The sequence below is a fragment of the Bemisia tabaci genome, chromosome 4 (genome assembly GCF_918797505.1).
Source record: "Bemisia tabaci chromosome 4, PGI_BMITA_v3".
In the NCBI taxonomy this organism is placed as follows: domain Eukaryota; kingdom Metazoa; phylum Arthropoda; class Insecta; order Hemiptera; family Aleyrodidae; genus Bemisia; species Bemisia tabaci.
The window spans coordinates 9334491-9359269 of record NC_092796.1 but is presented as its reverse complement, the minus strand read 5'-3'; the positions used below and the strand labels follow the sequence as shown (position 1 = coordinate 9359269).

At 40.0% G+C, this 24779-nt stretch overlaps 1 protein-coding gene across 1 annotated transcript in view; it reads left to right on the top strand.

Moving 5' to 3' along the window:
- Window positions 1-24779, top strand: part of LOC109032891 (limbic system-associated membrane protein) — a gene marked incomplete in the record, with an annotated part of 401446 nt that overhangs the window by 332127 nt on the left and 44540 nt on the right. The window contains 1 exon segment of the mRNA XM_072299275.1: window positions 19995-20197. Coding sequence (XP_072155376.1) covers window positions 19995-20197 — 203 coding nt within the window.

Below are 24779 nucleotides of genomic sequence, written 5' to 3'. Positions count from 1 at the left end.
AATATTTGATATTTTCTCTTCTAGTAACTTTCAGATTAAGTAGATTGAATCGCACATTTTAGTCCGTCCAAAATTGAAAGCAAAATATGCATAGACTTTTTAGGAAAATAGTTTTTTTATGAGAATAATTATATCAATGTTCGAATTCCATCACAGTGTCTTTTCCGAGAACAGTCCCAGTGATAAAACAGATTCAATTTATCATAGCGCGAAACTCACTTTAGACACTCGTGTGTTCTAGGAAGTTAATTTTTCAGCGGATGAATTCAATTAATGACAGATTGAAACTCATCCATCTCTAGAAATTTTAGTCGTAGCAACCACAAACTGATGGAATAACTAGTCAAAAATGTGCAGCATGCTTTCATCGTCTCACTATCTACACGCCTCTAATTCATTTTTTAAAGTGTGAATAAACTAACAGTTAAATGTATCCCCCAAAATTCTGAGTACCGTTAAGCCATAAAAAAGTTAAATACCAATATTTCGTGCACGACAAAAAAATTTAGCAGGTCTACATTCTCGGAAACTGATCTGCCCCCGATTCCTTCTCTGATCCTATGCCATGTAGCTATACTACATTTTATGGCTGCAAGTTCGAGTCATCAAGAGTCAAATAAAAGCAATTCAATCCGTTTTTGTTTGAGACAGCTTAGAAAAACTAAAATGTCCTCATTAGTTTTCAATTTCGAAAAACTCAAGCGTTTTGTAAGATTTTGTGAGCGTTTAGTTCTTTACAGTTCCGTCCAATTTAATTTGTACATGAGAACATATACAACACTAAACCTTAACCAGTCCAATCTTAACTTTCATTTCCAATCAAACGACAAAATTACAAGTACTATTCTAAGTATTCGACTTGTATTCGAAATCTTTTCCCGTGATCATCCATGGATAAGTGATATTGGTCCAAAAAACTCAAATGAAGGCCTGAACATTTTGATACGAAATTCCTTTACATTTTCAAACCACCGCTGTTTCATTTTCATTTACATTTTGGAGTTCAGTGATACATCTAACATTTTGATCCGTTACATTCATGGCATTAAAATGCCGGATTAATGTGAAAATTCACGCTCTTCATTACGCAAAAATTAACCAACCCCCTAAGACATTACGATCCCCTCGTACGTTGAAGAGAATTTTCTTTAGAAATCTTAAAATCCGATCATCCCACCCTGTTTAAAAAAATGGCTTTGTTCAAAGTGTTTCGTTTTTGATCCCTTTATCCTGTGAGCGGTACGTACACAAATTATCCCTTAATTGTAATCCACTTTTATCCTGAGGGCCTGGAATTACTACTTTACATTACAACAATGAAGTTGATTTGTCCTTTATTCACTCGCAGTACACGCACCCTCAGTATTTCAATGTCGCTTACTGCAAAAAAAATGTATAATTGAGTCTGGCGGAACTTTCATCAACCATCCGTCGTGAAAGGATTCCAGTTTACTCAATTCTACATGTAGTTCTTTCTATAAGAGTTGATTTTTTTTTTTTTTTTTTTTAAAGCACGCCGTTTGAAAGACCGGACACTGCTTCATGTATGCCAACTACTGGAATGCTTTCGCGGAAAATATTCAAAAGAAATTTGTATGATTCGGATAGGAATTTTTTACAGTGCACTCCTAATCTAATTCATAGAGACTAAAACATTATCTTTGATAATCCTCGAGTTTTCGACTGGCAATTCAGTGGAAAATTTCGTTTTCCTCATTTCATCTACGATATTTGGCCCATTGATTGGTTGTGCGCAGCAGTGTTGTATAAAAATTAAATAAATAAAAATACGGAACGACGGATAAAGACATAAGAAGGGAACCGTCGCGACAGAGCGATAGATCATTGAATTGATAGGTACCAGCGCATCTCTTCGAGCGACTGTGTATCCCTCAAATGCCAAATAGTTCTTTATTATCCTCATTACAATTGTTTATTCGCCCGTCGTTTATTGCCGTGCTTCAGCCATACACTTCTCTTGAGCTCCTCGTATCTTATTGTCGAGAGTTTTTATGACGTGTTGTGGCGTGTCGTTCAGAAGAGTTAAGCTGGCGCTTTCCATTTTTTACGGACGTAAAGTGCGTCGATGAAAATCTGAGTTGGCTCCTCTTTACTGACACTGTGTTCAGAATTGGTCGTTACGAATTTTTCCCATAGTTATTTAACGGCTCTATCAGGAAACTCTACATTTGATCTCTTATGCTACTTCCCTCCCGTAGACCATGTTTTATGCTGTATCCTGTGTCACAAGAACTGATAAGACTGTTCGACAAAAAAAACTTTTTTAAATTTGCCTCCTTACTACAAATTCCTGAGTTCATTTTTAGCGATGAGTCCGAAAATAGCCTCCGTTTGTTGAGTTAGGTCGATTTTTCCCTGAAAAATTGTCCGGAGAATCTGTGCATGTTGGAAAAAACAGGTGATTTTCGGATTTAGCAGCCAAAATTACATGGGTTAATATGTATTGCATGCCTATCAAAGATTCCTTCCTGTTCCTAATATCAAGATTATTTCCACAAAATACTCCCTTTCCGCCCATGACACATGTAAAACTCATCCGATTGTTCTGCGTTAGAAAAGAAAGAACGTTTTTCTTTCTCAGGCACAAAATGGAACTATATTCCCACTCAATTTTTGCCACCGAAGCTGAAAATAACCTTCATTTCCTTCGTTTTCGTTACTATTCCCTTTCGCCCTCCTCTTCTCTTTAAAATATTTACCCTTAAATGTTCACCCGTTAAAATTTCCAATTCCATACGCTCCTCTAGATAATATCAAATTAAGTCTAGTTTGCTCTTCCATTTCTCTCTTTCGCTCTCCCCTTCTCCTCTTTTGTTGTCAAAACAGGGTATGGGCATGGGTATATCAAACAGGGTGTACAAGGAAAGTTCCGTCAAAATACTCCTTAACCAATTGAAAATAAAACTAAAAAATAAAGCTTATTATAATCTAAAAGAATTTTTTGAGGAACCTGTGTAATTTCATTTTGCTTAAATTGTTGTAATTGTTGTATAAATTGTAAATTTGACTTGTGCCAGAGCTGTTTACAATAGGCTGTATGCATCAATAAATTCTATCTATCAATCTATCTATCTATCTATCTATCTATCTATCTATCTATCTATCTATCTATCTATCTATCTATCTATCTATCTATCTATCTATCTATTCTATCTATTCTATCTATTTATCTATCTATCTATCTATCTATCTATCTATCTATCTACCTATCTATCTATCTATCTATCTATCCATCTATCTATCTATCTATCTATCTACCTATCTATCTATCTATCTACCTATCTATCTATGTATCTATCTATCTATCTATCTATCTACCTATCTATCTATCTATCTGTCTATATATCTATCTAATCTATCTACCAATACTTACAGCCAAAGCCAAGTTTTTCTCTTCCGAATCCGCAATTTTTGAACCTACCTCTACAAAAGATGAAAATATGAAATATTTTATCCTGAGCTGAGGAGACGCAGCAACCTCAACTTTAATCCGCTGTTCTGTCTACTGACCAAACGCTCGTTTTGATCGGTCAATCGAGAGAGATTTGCATATGATGTTGAGGTAGGGCACGGCGTCCCCTTGTTCTTCTCATGCGTTATGCAAAACAGACCCAATATATTTCTTCATCTCGAAATAGCTTGCCACCTTGATTTCCTTCCTCTCCGGTCTTTTTAAGATCATACGACGCGTATCCGTGGTGCGGAAAGGCTTCTGAATAAGATTTTCATCTCGATATGAATGAAAAGTACAGGTTCAAAAGAATGGGGTTGCATACACCCGCACCAACATGCCAAGGAAAAACACCGTATAAACATTAAAATGTTGCCAAATTCCCTCAAATAGAGTATACATTTTGGAGGAAAATTATGCATATTTTTCTCCGAAATTTTCAGACGTCTTTGATCGATTTACAGATGAAATTCTGTAAAATATTGGAAGAAAAATTTTCAAGAGGTTTCAAAAAATTCGCGTTTTATCAAAGAAAATTTGGCTTTGTCCGGAGGCTTATATGGCGTTCTTCTTTAACACGGCAGCGTGGGTCCCGACCGAGCAAATACTTTGAATGAGATGGTAAAGTGTAAAAAAATGAAGTATCTCCTTTCTTTATATCTTAATTGGCACTGGCTGGTTTTTTTCATAACTTCCACAAAGCGTTAAAATCTAAACGAATTTAATTACTATGAAAAGTTGCGGAATTTAATTGGATACTCAAGTTCTACCGAGGGAGTTGATACCCTGCTCAGTTTTGTTTTGAAACCGTAAAATGTCAGAATGAAGATGATGGTTGCAATGTTTCCAAATGTTCATTTGAGTTTCTATCCACGTCTAAACGGAAAAAAATTATAGTTTGTCGCCCCCAGAATGTATGACTAACCTCATACGGGACTTTCATTACTGTCATCCCGACCTAGAATTTTATCTTACTGAGGATTATTCTAAATTGGATCGCATTTAGCAAAAAGGAACCAGCACAATTACAGTGTTTTCAATATCATGCAACCTCTTCTTTTCTTTTTAAGATAATCATATATGTACAGTATTAAAATTTACACAATTATTTTCCTTTAAAATTAACAATTTTTTTGATGGAAAGCAAACTTTTTTGCTATTCTGAGAAATGTTTTAGATAAAATATTACAAAGAAGCAACATTTTTACAATACTGCAATCGCGCTGGTTCTTTTTTACTAAGTGCAATCCAATTAGAGCTAATCGAATGATCACAGTTTTCCTCCAGCTAAGGAAAAGGACCTTTGGAAAAAATCAAAATATTAAGATGTATCACCCTGGATGTCAAAAATGATCTAAATTTGGTGATCCGTGCCATGTATCTGGCCTAACTGCCTCTGCTGTAAACTTTACATTCGGGACTGCCAACTCAATCGCAAGCGTTTGGTAAAATCTAACATATTTTTCTCAGTGAAAGCAATAAAAGAAAACACTCTTTGATTTGACCCTTCCGATTTAAATATAACATTTCTGAGTTGACGACGGCAAGCCAGGATACAACCAGGATGTTAAATAAACCTCACTTTTTTCGGTGTAGTATTTACCAGAACTCTGGTGATACTTACCGTAATATGGTAAACGCCGCACCACAGAGTCTAGTGTTAATTACCGTACTTGTATCACTGTGTCAGAGTTTCGTGAAATCTAACATATTTTTCTCAGCGAAAGCAATAAAAGAAAACACTCCCCGATTTGACCCTTCCGACTTAAACATAACATTTTCGAGTTGACGGCAACCTCGCCTTCAGCCGCGACACCCCGACGAATCCGTCTAATTGAATTTATAGTTAAAATAAATTCCGTTCAGGTTCCATCGATCGTCCCTCTGCGGTTATTATTCATCGAATTCCCGAAACGTCAATTCGCGACTTGGTGACACAAATTCCTCCGCCCGCCCCTCGCCAGTGCGGGGGTGTAATCTGTTAGTGGCGCGTCTCTCGATTAAATAGTCCCGAAAGCGATTTAATGAGGGTTGCACCGACTACGTCGGCTTTGGGGATCGGGGCGCATCCCTCCATTTTCTTCGCTTGAGCATACGCGTCAGAATAAAGTGGAACCCAAGTTTAGCTCCCCCCAGTTCCTCCCTGACCTGCATTTAAGTATGCACTACCCGAAAGGTTTTAGGTTTTAGCCCGAGAGGCACTTTTATGCGCGCTGTTTTCGATCGAGGTAGCGACTGAGCCTCTAAACGGATTTGCTGCGTCCTAAGTGTGTGAAGTAGTTTTGCAAAATTTTGCCCACAATATATTGGTCAGAAATGGACGTCGTCCTAAAGTAGAGTCCTATCTACCTGCATTGACCGTTTTGAGAGGGATTCTATCGGTTTTCTGGAAGGAATTGACTCAAAATGGGATCCGTCCCGGAATTTAGGTGTAGTGGCATTGGTGTGCTATTAATACAATCCATTAGGCTCAAAAGGTGGATTGGATGGACATATTTCTGCCGAAAAGAACTATGTGCATTATGGCGTGAGCCCTGTTCTGCATATATTCTTATGGGTCTTGAGGCTCATGTGTAACTGCACTTAGTTCCGTTTGGCAGAAATACTTCTAAATAAAATTTGATCGTTTTGGAACACCTCGTCAAGAATTTTCCAATCCTAGAACATAGACAAAACATTTCTGTTTACGGTTAACTTACGGAAATAAAAGGATGAAGCTGGGAGTCAAAATAAGTAATTGAATAGTTGATTTTTTAAAACATTATTACTAATAAACATTATGGTGCAAACATGTGTTTCGATCGTAAATCACAAAAGATATTCTAAAATATAAGTTTCCGCGCAAGTCATGGATTATTTGCTCATGATACCTTGTAACAAACTTAGATTGTATCAACAAACTTAGTAATACAACTATTCGTGCTCTGGTGTATATCCGGGTGGTATCGACAGTATTTGAAGGCGCTCTGCGTGCGTCAGCGTTGTATACTGCTAAGGAAGAACGCCGTATGATTATTCGAGAGTTGCTAAATTTCTCTCAATACAATGTTCATTTTTAAGGAAAAGCTATGAACATTTTTCCTTGAAAGTTTCAGGAACTTTAGGTGAAATTGCGAACAACATTAACTGAAAAATTGGAAGAAAAATATTCATAAGTTTACCGGGAAATTCGTGTTTTATAAATCAAAATTTGGCAACGCCTGATTTGTACCGCCATGTTGTACGCCATGGTTCATACGTTTTTCCTTAGCACGGCAGTATACCAGGACCAGCGCATTGAAATATAGGCGTAAACATCGGTGCCATCAAGCAGTACCTCGCTAAAAAATCAAAATAAATTCAACTAACGTCAAAGCAATGTAATGTCAAGTCTAAAATCACTCGTAATTCCTGTGCTCTGTTTTTACTTTTTGTTTGCCATCGGAGAGGCTCAAGGCGCTACTGATGCAGTGTGCGCTGTTAACAGTTAACAGACGCAGTTTGCAGGGGCAGGGGCTCTGATGATCTCTCGCAGACTGAATTCCCGGAACCACTTTAGTTCATGCTCTCAGCTGCAGCACAAATGCCCATCCATCAGGGTTGCCCGTCCGCATTGAGAAAGGGTCTGTTGCATCCAGGAACTGCACGCAGGAGTTGCATCCGAATGAGGAGACAATTGATAGTGTAATCGCCCGAAAATTACGTTAAGCTCGTCAGGAATGTCTGAAATACGCTCCGGAACGTACAGTTTGCGTGGACTGGGATACGCATTTTAAAAAAATACATGTACCACACTGCCGTGCTAAAGAAGAACGCCGTATGGACATTCGAGAGTTGCCTAATTTCCTTCGATAAAACGTTTATTCTTGAGACAATTTATGAATATTTTTCCTTGAAATTTACAGGAACTTTAGGTGAAATCGCGAACAAAATTATATGAAAAATTGGAAGAAAAATATTCATATGTTTATCAGGATCGTGTTTTATCAAAGGAAATTTGGCAGCGCCTGAAGGCTCATACGGCGTTCTTTCTTAGCACGGGAGTATGAATTCTGGCCCGATTTAAAAAACAACGTATGTGCCATTAGTTTCCCTGTGCACATAAGTGTTTTTTCAGTTGAGCCAGAATTTATAGTTCTAAATAGCAAAATGCAGTCCAAATCATGAATTTGAATCATGAATGGTCATGCTCATTCTTGTTTTCATCGCTTTTCACCGATTTTCGAAACTGAAACCGAGGGTAGGTACAGGAATACTGCCGTGCTAAGGAAGAACGCCGTATGAGCCTTCAGACGTTGCCAAGTTCCCTTTGATAAAAGACGAATTTCCTGGTAAACTCATGAATATTTTTCTTCCAATTTTTCAGATAATATTTTTCACTATTTCATCTAAAGCCCCTAAAAATTTTAAGGAAAAATATTCAGAACTTTCCTCAAAAATAAGCACTTTATTGAAGAAAATTTGGCAACTTTCGCATGTTCATACGGCGTTTTTCCTTAGCACGGCAGAATAATAACCAGTAATGTTAGTGGTCTGTAATCCACAAAGCAAGATCAACTAAAATGTCCCGATCATTCGGCAACCGGGATTCGTGGAAATCTCCGTGCTCCGTCCGCTCGCATGACTGACATTCGGGCAAATATTGGAGCAGTGGCAGACAAGGCAAATCCCTCACATTATTTGGCCGAGGGGGAGGGGTAGAGGGGAAGGGAGCACTGTCTACTGTGCGTAACGCCACACTTCGGTCCGTGTTGCTCGTCATGTGACAATGTCTATGCGATCCGTCGACCGAATCCAGAGACAGGATTCACAAATGTCGGGTCCATAAGCGACAACTGGATGCGAGGAGTTCGTCTCCTTCCACGCTCTGCTACGGTAATGGACTATACTAGACAAGGTTAGAATTACAGAACCGCAAGACGTGTCACCTCATCAAAGTCTTATGCAGAAAATGATGTACATGTATAGTTTGAAATGAACTTAGAGGGTCCTATACATATGCCTGCTTTAGGTAGCAGGTGGTGCTTGGTTTCTTTAAATACTCCTTTCCTTAGGAGGCCCTATAGCCTGTGTCACACTATCAAAATACTCCATCAAAATGTCACGGTCAAGTGCTGAGATTAGTCCAAGTCATCGAATAAGCCAATCACAGCACCTGACCTTGATAATTTGATGGCTAGCTTTGATAGTGTGAGACAGGCTTAATGTAACGTTCAAGTATTACGTAACAGACTTAGGAGGGAGGGGGTTTTGAGCCAGCGTTACCGTGCGTTACATGGGAGGAGGGGGGTCTAGCCAAGCTTTATGTAACAAATCCGAGCAGAGGAGGAAACATTTTGAAAACGTGAAAAAAAAATTGAAAATCTCGCCCTTTTTTTTGAAAATTAAGGAGGGGATCAGAGAAGTGTTACGTAATTCATCATTTCGTTGCTTGGCTGACATAAGGGCGTAACTACATACTGAGATAAGCCCGGAAAAACGTTGAATTTTATGGATGACAAGGTTCATTGCAGAATGTAGTTACGCCCTTATGTCAGGTAGGCGACGATTTCTGAAATATTTAATCGCAATTTAAACTATATGGAGATTTCTAAAGAAAGGAGCTGATTTTGGAACGACTATATTAATACGACCTTTAAAGTCTCAAGCTGGACGGCTTCAGCCGAAAATTGATAGACTCAGGTCAGTTCAGTATCGAAATATTGAGAAAGAGGTCTATAAAAACAGATGCAAAGAGACGCATATTTAAGGTGGATCCCTTAGCTTTGCCGCAATGTATCCCCGCGCGCTGACTTGACGTGCGGCCTAAACAGCGTTACAAGCGGCGCGCGGCGGACTAAATTCAAGCATTCTTCAATGAGAGAATTTTATAATTTCCTCATTAAAGAAGCGAGGAAATTTTAAAGATGCGTGGTTTTGGATCCGTGCCATCGGGCGGAACATTTTAAACAGCCGAACACGCTGGCGTGCGGTCTGACCCGGTAATCCTCCACCGCGGAGTGGTTCAAAGTTTTAAATATCAGGGCTGCACGCCGGCAATATCTGATGGAACTTGGACCGGCGGATCCCCAAAAAGTGGCTGACGCACGCCGTAAAAAGTCGCCCGAATCCGAAATATTCCCGTTCGAAATCTCTTAATTCCGCGCTTTATCAAAAACCCATTTAAATTACTCCATCATTCAACTGAAGCCCCTCCCGATAAAACTTTCCTCCTGCCCTCAGCGCCATCTAAATTGCTTTTCCGAACTTACAGCCCCGATGTCTTCCTAGATCCCAGTTCCAAAGTTTGTTTATTCATTGACTCTCCTTCCAGGCTGTCACGTTTACGAAAAATAAACAAACAAAAAATCCCGACTCTCGGTAATGGGACTCGAAAACTTTTGTCGGAAAAAGTCTGCGTAATTGTGCTTTATTAAATTATCACTCGAACAGAACGAAACAGAACTAAACAAAACAAAAAATTCGAATAAAACTGATAAATATAATGAGCGTTGTTCTGTGCATCCTCAACACTGCTCTTCCTCTTTGTCTGAACCGATTAAGACTAAATAATGATGTCGATTTGCGCTGAAAAAGTAATATTATAGATAAAAACAGATGGTTCATAAATTTACACAATATATCGGTGGGACATACTGTACGTGTCAGAAGCGGATCTACTACGTCGGGAGCACCGGCTTTTCTCGCTTGAAACTTGTGCGGAATAATCGATTTTTAACGGAACACCTGATCCCCCGAAATTGATTCATTTCTGTAGGTTTAAATGAAGAGTTAACAACTTGTTTACATGGTACATCCGCCGATGGGGTTAGACGCTTTGCTAACTTGATTCTATTCGGCTTTGGTAAATGAGCTGTTTCCACAACATAGTTTTTCCGAGTATGCAAACGTCATCTCGATCTAAAATGTTGGAAAATACTTTCCACTGCATCGTTTCAAAATTTTCGCGATTGTAATATTCATTAAAAGGAAAAATAATAACTATTTCCGTTCACCGTCCTAAAAAATAAATGAAAATCCGTGAAAATTTCCAGAAAATTGAGCAGCATATAGCAGAAGAATCAAACGAACTTCGAAGGATTTAAGTCCAAGCTCCATCAAACATTAGAATTGATGTTGAATACTGTCATACCAAATTTTGGGATACGAATTTCGTACCCCAAAATTGTTACATTCTTACATTGTGGTAACATTGTTACTTGCAGATTGTGAAATTTTAACGGCTGATTTCCTTGTCGGAGAGCTTGAAATTTTGTCGAGCTGAATTTTATTGAAAGTGTTACTTTGTCTTCTTTTGAAAAATCCTGTCGATAAGTTTTCATCCTTCGCAAAATCAAAAATTTGACGAGAACTCTACAATCCCTCTCATCTAGATACTTGATTTTCTTATGATCACCACCCGTGTGTGGTGGGTATACCTCAATCTTAACGAGCAAACACGTCGATTCGTTGATTTAAATCGCAATTTTTATTTCAAAAAAATAAATAAAATAAATAGATAAGTAAAATAGAAATAACCGCTCTTGAAAAGGGAGAAAAACACCTTTAGCCAAAGAGTGTACTATTTTATGGCTCCCTACAACATTTTAAGAGTCGGAATGTTCCTATTAATTGCTGCATTTTCTTGATGGCGTAGTTAAGCGCACTTTTAGTGCAGCACCTCCATTTCAGCCGCGCTAAAGGCAATGCGTTGTGAGTTATTGCCCCTACCAGAGTTAGTTCTGCGCCGTGTATCACCAAAAAATTGCAGTAATGTAAGGCTTTATTTGTGCAATCGAGATTCAAAGAAGAAGGACAGTGAAGAGCGATATCGGGAAAAACATTCGCGGATTGTCTTTTCCCGAGAAAACTGGTATAACCTTACCCTGAAATTAAATCATAGCCTGACTAAACTTACATATACAGCAAATGATGTGTGAGTCATTTTCAGTGAAACTCATCACATGGCATATGATGTGATAATTGAACAAAGAGTTCTAAATATTCTGATAATTGTAATACTTGTTTTCTGGGCGTGATGATTTCAACATCTCAGGTATATTGATATTCTAGAAGCTAGAGTTGAATTTTAAAGAATATTTTTCTTGGTTTTTTATTTGTTGGTTTTCATAAATTTTAATATATTAAACTTATATGATTTAATAAGCTTTTCCATGAGCTCTTTCCCTGGTAAAAATTGGCGATAGGAGCTACGTTTCAAAATACCATAGGAGTTCTTATAGCCAACTGAAGAAGGCGATAGAAAATCATATAGCTGGCTGTAGAAAGTGGAAAAATCATACGGCCGGGCTACACACTACGCTCGTGTAGCCTACACGAAGCGATAAGAAATTAAACAGCCGGGCTATAGTTCCTGTCACCGAGCTTTACACTTTATCGCCTGGCTGTTGCTTTTTCGCCATCGGCTATAAAAGGCTATAAGAAATTGTGTAGAAATTCGTGTGCTCTGTAAATCCTTAAGTTTGTACGGAATCACCATAATATTTACAAAACGCACATTATATTTTCCTTTAAAACATATTTTTTTTTCATCAATTAAAATGAGAATAGTCCATACAGAGTGTGCAAAAATTTCAAAGTCATGAGTTAAACCACGCTGACTCCACGAGATTAAATATTAGAGCCTATAACACAAAGCGGAGCGGCGGCGCACTGGCGCCTACAAACCTAACAGGGATACTTCGCGCATTGCGCAATGCGTGAAGTATCCCTGTTAGGTTTGTAGGCGCCAATGCGAGTTTAGCGGCACTTGAAGCAACTATTTCACACCAGAGGTATTGCACAGTATCATACGAAATTGAAGGCACTCTAACATAGTAGGAATGGCAGGCATCCTTCAAAAGTACGGAGCTTTCCTCGCAAAATAAGTCAAGATATTACGGCCCAAAAAGAGAACGGTAGTCCAAAAACTCACTAAGTCCGAGCATCCGTAATTAGTAACGTTTAGCAGTCGGCTGTAGGTCTAAGGTATTTTGGAACACAGATTCTACTGCCAATTTTTACCATGGTTTGCTGTGCCATTCTACTGCAAAAGTGCTTTCCTTGAAATAAAAAAAATACTCGTCCTTTTTATTCATATTAATTCTTAAAAAAATTCGTTTTTCGGTCGGTATATTTAAAAATTTGACCGTCTGCGGGTAAAGGCACTTATGTCCCTAAAAACTGTTGGTTTTGGCTTGAATTTTTGTGGACTGAGATCCTGAGAATCTCAAAATTCAGCGAATGAAACTAGATCTCACGCGGTTGTTTGGCAAAAATTCTGTGTCAAAAAAATAACCAAAATCGTGAAATCGAAGCAGAGTTATGGTTCTTTTAAGTCTGCAGCTGACAAAACGTATTTTGAGAAAATTCTACATAAAATACATATCGTTTATGTTCAGAATATGGATTTGGAGGGTTAAATAAAGCTTTACACCTTATAAAGTTAAATATTTTGCTGCAATATCTACATCTCAAAAAGGTCAGCAGCTGGAGCCAAGATTTTTGAATCCAGGTCAATTTGACAATAAATGCTTAAGAGATCGGAAAAATTTCTCGAGTTTTCGGCAGTTTCATTGAAGTTTATCAGCCTGGACCGAAAATCTTGGCTTCAGCTGCCTGGCTCTTGAGGTGCGGATACAGCCGTAAAAAAATTTACCGCATGTAAGTTGGACCAAAAATGAACCGAAAAGCTTGCAAATCATTGTTTACGACACCACAGGAGCATGTTCCAAAGAAATGTCACCCTCCGATTTTCAATCCAATTGCGCAAAAATCGCTCCACTGAAAATTTTGCCTCCTTAGAGCACGTACCTTTCCCACACAGACGGTCAGAAATGTATCAAAAAGTGCGTAGAGCAGTGCCCCTTCACACGAATTGCATTTTAAGCACCTAACCACCCGGTTTGCTCTTTGACCGATTCATCGTCAAAATCGGAAGAAGAGAAAACCAAAAGTCAATCCGAGGAATTATGCAACGGTAATACTGAACAGCGCGCTGTTCTGCCGTGTTAAGTAAAAATGCCGTATGAGCATTCGAATGTTGCCAAATTTCCTCCCAGAAAATACTTACTTTTGAAGATAGCTATGAGTGTTAATCCTCGAAATTTTCAGACTCTTTAGATCGAATTATGAGCGAAATCCTCTGAAAAATCGGAAGAGAAATCTTCACGAATGTTCCTGAGAATTCGTGATTTTTCAAAGGAACTTAGGCAACGCCTGGTGTCTCATACGGCGTTCTTACTTAGCACGGCATTATTCTGCTGAGCCGAAGCCGCGGCCTGACTTGAAATACGGGCACTCACCGCTCCGGAGCTAAATTCAGAAATCAGTAACGAGGCGTAAATGATCGATTTTCGATACTTCCCCATTTGAAGCTATGGTAAAGAATCGATTATCAAGGTGTTCGTTGCGAACACCCTATTTATCGATACTTTTACATAGGTTTAAATTACGGAGCAATCGATATATCGTAACACGCTACGCCACTGTCAGGAATTCAAGCGGAAACCCAGCGAAAAAATTCATTAAAATGACGAGTACGCTTGTCCGAGAGGCGTGTTGCTTGACGGATGATACTTGTAGGCCGCGTGCGGTGCGGGCGTGACTCGCATTCGGGATTCCGGCGGGTTGATCGGATTCCGCGGAAGTGATTGCCCGTCAAACGTTTGTTGCGGCCCGAATAGCTCATCAAGCATCGGAGAAGCTCCAGCGCATTGTGAGCGAAATTTCAATGCGCCCGCCGTTTTGCCTTTAAAGCCGTTACCACGTGTGGTGGTCCAAATGAGGGGAACTGGTCGGTGCTCGTCCGTCTGAAAAATTGTTCCAATTTGCATGATAAAGGTCTCTATTTTGATATTTCAGCTCGGATTTATAAGATCCTCGCAAAACTGGGCGGTAAAGCTCCTGCGATGAAAACGTGGCGTACAGTGTTCGAAACTCACCTTAGAATTTCAGTAGCCATGTGGCTCATCACGCTCAATTTTTAGAGGGCATTAAAGATTTTTAGGGGCCACATTGACTTTTCGCCTATATATCACGGCGCATTTTGTGAAAAGTCAGACGCAAGATGTTTAGGTTACGGAACTAGCAGCTGTAACTTGTAACTTTCGAAAAATCACCAAACAGAAAAAATAGGGGTTTTTTTTTGGGGGGGGGGGGAGGGGAGGCACCCTTTTTAAGAGTCACGTTGGCGCAGAGCCTTCATTTTTTAGACGCCATGACCAATTTTTAAAGGGCATTTGGCGCGTTGATGCCTGTGAGTTTCGAACACTGGTGGCGTACCAAAAAAGCAGTTTTCGACTCCGGAGATAGAGGTGTTATGAAAAATGGCCGAATTTGCAGTATGGGATGACAGGAAAATCCATTTGTATGCGATGTGTGCAATTGCAGTTTGCTTTGTCAGTAAAGATGTAAACGTCAGAAATGACTCGTTCTCAGTGAAGAAGACAGTACCAGCAAACTCCATCAAAGCTTTTCCTGGATTCGGGCGATTTCTTGTTTTCCACTTTAGAAATGCTTTCAGAAGATCGTTGTGTGGAATTTGTTCGTGTTTTTTGCGCAAAAGTTTGCCGCGATGATCCCTTTAAACTTTAATATTTATCTCACATTAATTTTCTACCCAATTCACACGGCCTTAGATCTGACTCTTACCTATCACACGCGCTTACAATTAGATCTAAAATTTATTTTTCCGACTCTCAGGACCTTGTTTACCTCATCGAAAGGAGAGTCAACACGAAGTAGGCGAATTTTTGCACGACAACTCCTCGCAAAATGTAATGCAAACAATCGCGAAGTTACAAACTCGAATCGCGGAGAAGCTACTTAGCACCCGGGATCTTCTCTCGGATTTCGTTATTTTTATCAATTCAAAAGTTGACAAAGAAAACGGCGCAAGGAGCGAGCGAGTCACCCAGCGCGGCACTCTTTTCAACACGTGGGTGAAAACGGGGAGGGGGAGGCGACAAAGTTAACAATGCGCACTATCCCGGGCCAATTACAGACCGAGGAACGGAGAGGAGTCCCCGCGAAAAATCCCCAAAAGGGAAAAAAAGCGACAAACAAAAGTTTCGGTATAAATAAGGGAGGAATTAAACGGGGAAAGACTAACAGAGTTTAATTGCTATTTTAACTAATGCAGAGCGGAGAATCGGGTTGCGTTGAAGTTGATACGACTCGCGGCTTACACGACTCATAATTAATTTGCATATTTATACGCCCGCGGCGCCTCGGTCCTAAGCAACAACCGCGCGGAATCCCGACGGAAATGCCGTGCACTTACGCGGTTGTGACCGAGAACGCTTGTCCTGGAGGGAGGCGCCGTCAAAGAACTCGGTGGAGATTCCGCAAAAAGCGCGTCCGCGAAGTGTTCTTTTTACTCGCGACGCTTTTGAAGGTGCCCCAGGCGCCAACTTCGTCGACAGGTTCCGATTCTCACAGTATTGCGGCTTCCCCGTGCAGAAACCGCGCGCTTGCGTGGGATTATTTTCGAGGCATACGTGGTTTTAGATTTCAGTGTGATGCGGAGCGTCGCGGTCAGGGTTGGCGCACTCGCACGAACAGAAACCTCGTATCTGCGTGGGGGTTTATATGGGACGTAAGTGGTTTCGGGCGCCGAGTCGTTGGCGGTCAGGGTTGAAACTTTCCGTCCCGATGTCCAGGCCATTGAGCCCGGAAAGTTTTTCCTATTGTAAACCGGACTCTCGTGACATTTAAATTAATGCCGCGGCTCTCCCTTTTCTCCTTTCACTATCGGGGCAGTGGCGTGGCGTGAATTGCGATGTATCGATTGTTATGCCGTTTAAACCTATGGTGAAGAATCGATTATTAAGGTGTTCACTGCGAACACCCTGTTTATCGATCCTTTTCCATAGGTTTAAATGGAAGATCAATCGATATATCGCAAAACACGCCACGCCACTGGATCCGGGATTATCAGAGTATTCGTGGCGGATCGGTTTGTTTTCGAAAAGTGAAGGAGTGCTACGTTGCCGTGCTAAGGAAAAACGCCGTATGAACATTCAAATGTTGCCAAATCTCATCTTATAAAATGTATATTTTTAAACAAAAGACATGTATATTTTTCCTTGTAATTTTCGGAAACCTCAGATCAAATTACGAACAAAATTCCCTGAAAAATCAAAAGAAAAACATTCGCTTTCCCTGAAAATCCGTGATTTGTCAAATGAAATTTGGCAACATCAGAAAGCTTATACGGCGTTCTTCCTTAGTATAGCAGTACGCGTGTTCAGGGTGTGGGTATAAATATAAAATCTTTTTTACCTATCCCTAAGTTGCAAAATATTCCAGACAGGATAAATGGGTTTTAACTCTTGAAACTTATCGTTCATTAGTTTCCTCTTAAATAAAGAAAAGATGACGACAGCTTTGCAAAGTTGCAAATCAGGATACAATTTTTTTGGTCTTTCATAATCGATGTTGCGATTATAAAAATCGACGAAAAATCTTAGAAACACATAACTCGATTTTAGAACGTTGTAGGTTCTCAGCCGGACTCGGTCTCTGGTCTGAAAGAAATATATGGATGGAAATGTTCGGTTGTTTTTCATTAATCCTTATGATGTGTGAAACTTAAGATATTAACGGCTGAGGCATATTTTCCTGTAAATTTCTTCCAATATTGATTTTATCGATACAAAAATGCAGTATGAGCATTCGACTGCTGCAATTGCCTCTCAGAAATATTTAAAAAACACCAATATTTAAAAAACACACATTATCCTATTATCCTCCTGTGATAAATTGATACATATTTTTTTACCATCAATTTAAATGAGAATAATCAATGCAGAGTGTGCTAACATTTCAAAATCATGAGTTAAAAAACGCTAAATATTAAAGCCTAACAGAGTGGAGCGGTGTGCTGACAGCGCGAGAGGCTCACTGGCGCCTACAAACCTAAGTGGATACTCCAGGCGTTGCACAATGCTTGAAGTATCCACTCAGGTTTGTAGGCGCTAGTAAGCCTCTCGCGCTGGCAGCACCCCGCCGTGCGGCGGCGCCTGAAGCAACTATTTCACAACAGAGGTGTTGCACAGTGTTATACGAGATTGAACGTATTAAGAATGACAGGCATCCTTTAAAAGTACAGATCTTTCTTCGCAAAATAAATCAAGATACTTATCGTACACAAGAAAAATCTAAGAACCTTTAGCTGAGGCAAATATAGAGGTTTACCCGGTTCAGGTATAACAAGGTGGGAATTTCTTGAAAGATAATTAAGTCCTGTTACACCAAATAGGTGTAGAGAGTTTTAGTAAATTTTGTCTCATGGAATTGACGCTCCCCCATTTTTACCAAAACTCTCAACTATATGTTATTCTCCGTTGGACCAAACAGACAAAACAAAAAAACAAGTAAACCCTCATTCTTCCAAGACATTATATATTTTCATCCAAAAACGTCGTGAGCAATTGTCGTTTGTATTTACATGTGGGCCAATTAACTTTGGGTCTTAACTGGCACGTGGACCAAAACTCCCGTGCCGAAAAAACGCGTGGACGTAAATTACTGGAAAAAACAGGTGCGCGGACAAAAAATCGTTGACGGAATGTCCTATAACCTGCGTCGCGGGTGACTTTCTTTCTTAACCATAGCGAGAACCGGCCTAAAAAGAACTTGAATTGTTGAATTGCGCACTACTGTACACATCCATGATGTTGTAGATAGTTTCACCCTTGACATTATCTAAGCTCTGTTAATCTTACAAGCATTCGAATTGAAGTATTGATGCTTAAAATGTTCTTTTAAAAAATACAAAGCAGGTTGTGCTTTGGCAAAATTTAAAACAAGCGTGCCTCTACTTTCATGAAAAATCAGGTTTAATAATGAATAAAAGAAGAAACAATTACTATAATTGGACTATATTTTGCAATTAGGAACTATAAATTCCGGTCCGGTTTAAAAACAACGTATGTGCCATTAGTTTCCCTATGCACGTAAGTGTTTTTTCAGCTGAGCCAGAATTTATAGGTCCAAATTGCAAAATGCAGTCCAATTGTAGTGGTGTTCACCACACGCCTTCTATAAGAAAACCTGTAAATCGATTGAACGTAAAGTAGCTATAAGATTAGAAATAAGGAGATTATTTCTTAATTTTGTGTAATTATTTCCGATCGTACAAAAAAAGGAAAGAAAGAGAAAAAATACATTAACAAATTAAGAAACAAAGCTCATTTTGTATTCTAAATGTAGGTTTGGAACTGTGCAATTCTCTACCTTTCTCTTTACAAATATTTCGTTTCATTATTGTCATACTGCGATGTAAAATCTTATTCCTCAAGAGAGTTAGTTCCTTCTCGCTGTGCTACCCACTTGGCATCCTCGGTTGAAAAAATTAAATTTGACTCAGATTTTGTTTTCATGCTGGTTTCGCCCTCGGAACCAATTCCATTTATTGCGCATCTGAGACCACGAGACTGCGCCAACACTCCCCTCAATCCCCTCACCTCCCCTGGCGCCGCGGACGGTGCTCGGTTTTGGGCGGGAATATATCTTCCGTCGGCTGGATTTTTGGTGAACCGAATTTACGATAAATGTCGCAGTTCCCTCCGCTCTAAATTACTTCACAGTATGTCTCCGTAAAGAGTTCGGCCCTCACAGCCTAGTCGAGAGGCTGGAACAGTTCTCGTTGCTTGAATTATGTTTTTTTCTTCCCGAGAGCGCCTGGAGAAAGTAGCATCATCCGTTAGAACAATACGTTCGGCAGCGCGTCTATACAGATGTGTTATGGCCTGGTTACACGATCAAATTCCGTCAAATTCCAATCAAAATGATGACCAAGATGGCGGTCGATAGTTATCTAGATTGATGAGTAAAATTAATTAAAACAGCGTGTTGATTGAAATAAGCATGAAATGAGCACGGTTTTTTGGAAATCAGATGAGGGATGAGCCTCACAGTTCCACCATCTACCATCAAATTTTTGCAGGCCGCAGAAATTTGATGGTAGATGGTGCGCACCAGTCACCATTTGATCGGAAATTGATGGGAATTTGAGCGTGTAACCAGCACATTATGCGTACTTATTATTTTAAATTTTCAAAATTAATACATTAAATTGTGCAGAAAGTTCTCTCAAGAATCCGAAGAGGAAACCTCAAAAATTATTCAAAAATGTCATATTTCGCAGCCTGAAGAAATTAGGCAATGCTCAAGTGCTTCTTACAACATTTTTATTTGCGAGGCAGTCACCAGGCAACCAGTATGGCGCACAATGTATAATTCACTGCGCTTAGCCGTGGGAACAGCTTCCTTTTAAAAATTGCGTAGACAATTTCGCAGTAGCAGTTAACGTATTTTTTTTTTCAAACCACACAGAGACCAATGCACCACTTAAACCATCGTGATTTTGCATAATTAAATTCACTGACTCGAATGAAACGATCTTCTCTCTTTCAAGAGTTGACCGTTGGCTTTTGAATCTGTTTGACGCAATCTGAATGAAAGTTTGATGAGGACACATATACCGTGACGCTTTTAATTTCCAATCTATGGTTATCTCTTTGACGATGGTACTTAGAAACACGATTTTTTGTTTTAGATATCGATGTCTACGGAAACTCGGGCGTGAACATGAACCAGCTTGAGAAGGAATCGACGACAAAAGGCGTCCCGTCAGCGATGGATCCGCACGAAGTTCCACCGTATTTCGAGGACCCGGTCGGTTTCACAAACCTCACCACACAGCTAGGTGCTTCTGTCCTTCTCCAGTGCCGCATCAACCACCTCTCACCTAAAAACAAGGTTAGAAAGTTTATTAAATACATTTGAACGTATTTCTATCAGATAGATCTATGTGCAGGTGAGAAATATGAGGTGTGCTCTAGAAAGCTGGATAAGAAACAATGTAAAAGTGGGCGTGATCTCTTTTGAAGAATTGGAAAAGCGGGATTTTAAATTGAGCAAACAGAACTATGTGCTGCCAACTGAATGCGGGATACATGAGCCGCGGGTATGGCACGAGAGCGTTGTGGACAGGGCTCATGAGTTAATGCAGACAACACGGAGTCTCGACGACGGCATCCATCTCCGTTGACGTCACCGGCGCCTTGTTATTCTCATTCACTCTTACGGCAAGAGAACTGACGAGCACACTCCATCTTTCTCACCTGCACATAAATCTGTTTGATAGAAATACGCCCATTTCTTCACGTGGTGTCATCGATCAGAACGTTTCTGTGGCGTTTCAATAAAATAGTGCTATTTCGTCACCTCCCGGCCGAAGCATCACAAGCGACATGTTACTTACTTACTTACTTACTACTGGCGCTACAGCCCGGGGTGGGCTTTGGCCTCCAAGACAACGCGCCTCCATCCTGTTCTGTCCATGGTCTTTTCCTTCCATCCTGATACGTTCATTACTCTAAGATCTTTACAAGCGACATGTAACGTTTCAAAATTTCCGCTGCTATATTTTTTTATAGAGACATTTTTCGACGGAGATGTCCGAAAAGTTCTCTAAATTTTCTTTGTGCTGCCGAAAAAATTCAGTGAAATTTTCGAACAGACTCAATCAACAATTTCTCTGTAAAAAAAAATGGCTGAAAAATTTTGTAACGTCGCATGACGCTTGTTATACTTTGGCCGGAAGGTGACGATTTAGTGACGCTGCATTACAGCGATACTCTCCCGAAAATTCATATGAAATCCAGAGTTTGTTTGTGGATGTTTGCACTTGCGATGCAGACATTGCCTTATCATGAGTAATTGGGACCATACTTTGCGTTGTGACTTAGAAAGCCAGAACGCCTGCAAGTTAGTGTGTATGCAATAGGGACATCCCTCGAACAAAAATAGTTGCATCCAGACGTTGTCCTGAACGATTGCGAAATTACGAAGTTAGAACGCCTGCAAGTTAGTGTGTATGCAATACGGACATCCCACGAACACGAATAGTTGCATCCAGACTTTGTCCTAAAGAGGGCCTCAGCGCCTTCAATTTTCACACTATTTGTAATACCAAAACTTGCTACGTCATTCGCATGTCATCGTACTTATACTATCGATTATTATGAAATTGGAAACATTAAAAAATGTTAAAAAAATGATTAGTTAATAAATTACAGGCTGGTTTTTGGGGCGGTTACCATTCTGACTTAATCAAGATCTGGTAGAATGTGTAGCTCAATAATGCATTAATACATATGATGCTGCCGAAGTAGAAGTTCAGTGATAGCAGATGAAAGATTAGCAAATGATATTTAGATTTTTAAGTTCATGTAGAAAACAAATGAATACTACCTTCCTGGCCGTATTTGTGCTAAAAGGAACTATGTGGAAGTGGAAAGATTGGGTGTGCTCGTGGAAGCGATAAGAAACAATGTAAAAGTGGATATAGATCCTTTTGGGAAAATGGAAAAGCGGGATTTTCAATTAAATCAAAAGGAACTGAGCGCCAACTCGTGAGCCGCAGGCATGTGACAAGACCATTGTGGACAGTGCTCATGAGTTAAAGACCGCCTTCCCGATCGTCGTTTCTCTCGTCGTTGCCGCTGACGTCACTGGCGCTTTATATTTCCCATTCATTCTTATGGCCCGACCACTAACGAGCACACCCCATCTTCCCACTTCCACACAGTTCCATTTAGCATAAATACGTCCAATTGGATGTATTTCTGCGAAACGGAACTATGTGCATTATAAGGTGAGCCCTGTTATGCATATATTCTCATGGGTCTGAGGTCTCAAGTCTTAATGCACATAGTTCTGTTTGACAGAAATGCGTTCAATTGACAGTCATCCTAGAACGTTGTTACACATTTGGGTCGACATAGTCCTGCTGTCCTTTCTTGAGAATTGTGGAAATTACGAATTTACGCTCACATTTTAGCAGCATCGCCGCACGTGCTCATTAAGCACGTCTTTTACGCCACGTTCCGAACTTAGGATGCTTCCAAATAAAAAAGAATACGAGAAAATAAAACTCGAAGCCTTCGGGAAGTTCTTGAATCACGTAATAATCTCAAGCGGTGAGAGATGGAGACGGATCAAGTCGGGAATTACGTCACGTAAGAACGAATTAGTTGATGAGAGTGTCACTCGACGGTCGACGCATCCTTGAAGCAGGATTGGCTCCTTTTCTCACGGATGAAACAATAGAGCCTCTGGAAGATATTCTAAAATCAAAAACGTCATTAAAAAAAAAAAAAAAAAAAAAAAAAAAAAAAAAAAAAAAAAATTAAAATCAGACTAGAGAGAAAATCTCAAGGTTCAAGATATTAATTGCATCGAATAAAACACATAAAGTGTTGGGATACAATTACAATGGTTTAAGATTAAAACTATAGATAGGCATAGAAACATAAAATAGGTGGGAAAAAACATGAGATAAAAAATTATAGAAACTACTGACTTAAGTATCATAGATACATTTGAGTACATACAAGGAATTCAAATAGGTGGTGCTTGAAACTGCTAATTGTTGTACATTTTAAAATTTCATAAGGTAATTCTTGTGACTTTTGGGCAAGTTTTTGTGCAAATGATGTGCATTTCGTGATTCTGGAGGCTCCTAAGGGCGCAAAAACGACCGTTCGGCCGATCGAATCACTTGAATCGCGATCCCTCTCTTGTGACTTTTACGTGAGTTTTTGTGTGGATGATGTGCATTTCGTGATTCTGGAGGCCCCTAAAGGCGCAAAAACGACCGTTCGGCCGATCGAATCACTTGAATCGCGATCCCTCTCTTGTGACTTTTACGTGAGTTTTTGTGTGGATGATGTGCATTTCGTGATTCTGGAGGCTCCTAAGGGCGCAAAAACGACCGTTCGGCCGATCGAATCACTTGAATCGCGATCCCTCTCTTGTGACTTTTACGTGAGTTTTTGTGTGGATGATGTGCATTTCGTGATTCTGGAGGCCCCTAAAGGCGCAAAAACGACCGTTCGGCCGATCGAATCACTTGAATCGCGATCCCTCTCTTGTGACTTTTACGTGAGTTTTTGTGTGGATGATGTGCATTTCGTGATTCTGGAGGCCCCTAAAGGCGCAAAAACGACCGTTCGGCCGATCGAATCACTTGAATCGCGATCCCTCTCTTGTGACTTTTACGTGAGTTTTTGTGTGGATGATGTGCATTTCGTGATTCTGGAGGCTCCTAAGGGCGCAAAAACGACCGTTCGGCCGATCGAATCACTTGAATCGCGATCCCTCTCTTGTGACTTTTACGTGAGTTTTTGTGTGGATGATGTGCATTTCGTGATTCTGGAGGCTCCTAAGGGCGCAAAAACGACCGTTCGGCCGATCGAATCACTTGAATCGCGATCCCTCTCTTGTGACTTTTACGTGAGTTTTTGTGTGGATGATGTGCATTTCGTGATTCTGGAGGCTCCTAAGGGCGCAAAAACGACCGTTCGGCCGATCGAATCACTTGAATCGCGATCCCTCTCTTGTGACTTTTACGTGAGTTTTTGTGTGGATGATGTGCATTTCGTGATTCTGGAGGCCCCTAAAGGCGCAAAAACGACCGTTCGGCCGATCGAATCACTTGAATCGCGATCCCTCTCTTGTGACTTTTACGTGAGTTTTTGTGTGGATGATGTGCATTTCGTGATTCTGGAGGCTCCTAAGGGCGCAAAAACGACCGTTCGGCCGATCGAATCACTTGAATCGCGATCCCTCTCTTGTGACTTTTACGTGAGTTTTTGTGTGGATGATGTGCATTTCGTGATTCTGGAGGCTCCTAAGGGCGCAAAAACGACCGTTCGGCCGATCAAATCACGTGACTCGCGATCCCTCACTTTGTTAAAAAGTTTCATGCCTGTACATAAAAAGGATTTTCGAGAAAATGTATTCCCACTTCTCAACACACATAGCTTATTTCTATTTCTTGTGAGATAATCGTACACATCGCATTGTTTCTGATAGTCAGATAGTCTGATGTATAGAGAAAACGACACAGAATCAACTTTCAGACACATGAGAAGAAATTTCCGTTGAATCTTTTCTACAATAAGATGAGTTTGCTGCACACTTAAAAATCGCCGTGTTTAGTGTTACTCTGTGTTACTTCGTGGAACTTTTTTTTTTTTTGCGTGACATCAACTCACAGAACTTCGTTGCGCCACACAATTCATTGTTAAATTGACCTAAACCGTAAGTTACTGTGGGACATCAGCGCATGAAAAAAGTGTCCCGCGGAACTAAGGTACGTAATGATAAGCTCATCAATTTTTATTTTTATATTGATTAGAATTAAGTTTATTAACAATCGAGAAAAATATTTAACTTTTGAATGTTTGCTTTCCTCCCTGTTACTCAGAGGTTGTGCCTTGCGAGTGACTGATGCATCGGATTGTCACCGATGCGATCCAGGTTTGATCCTTTC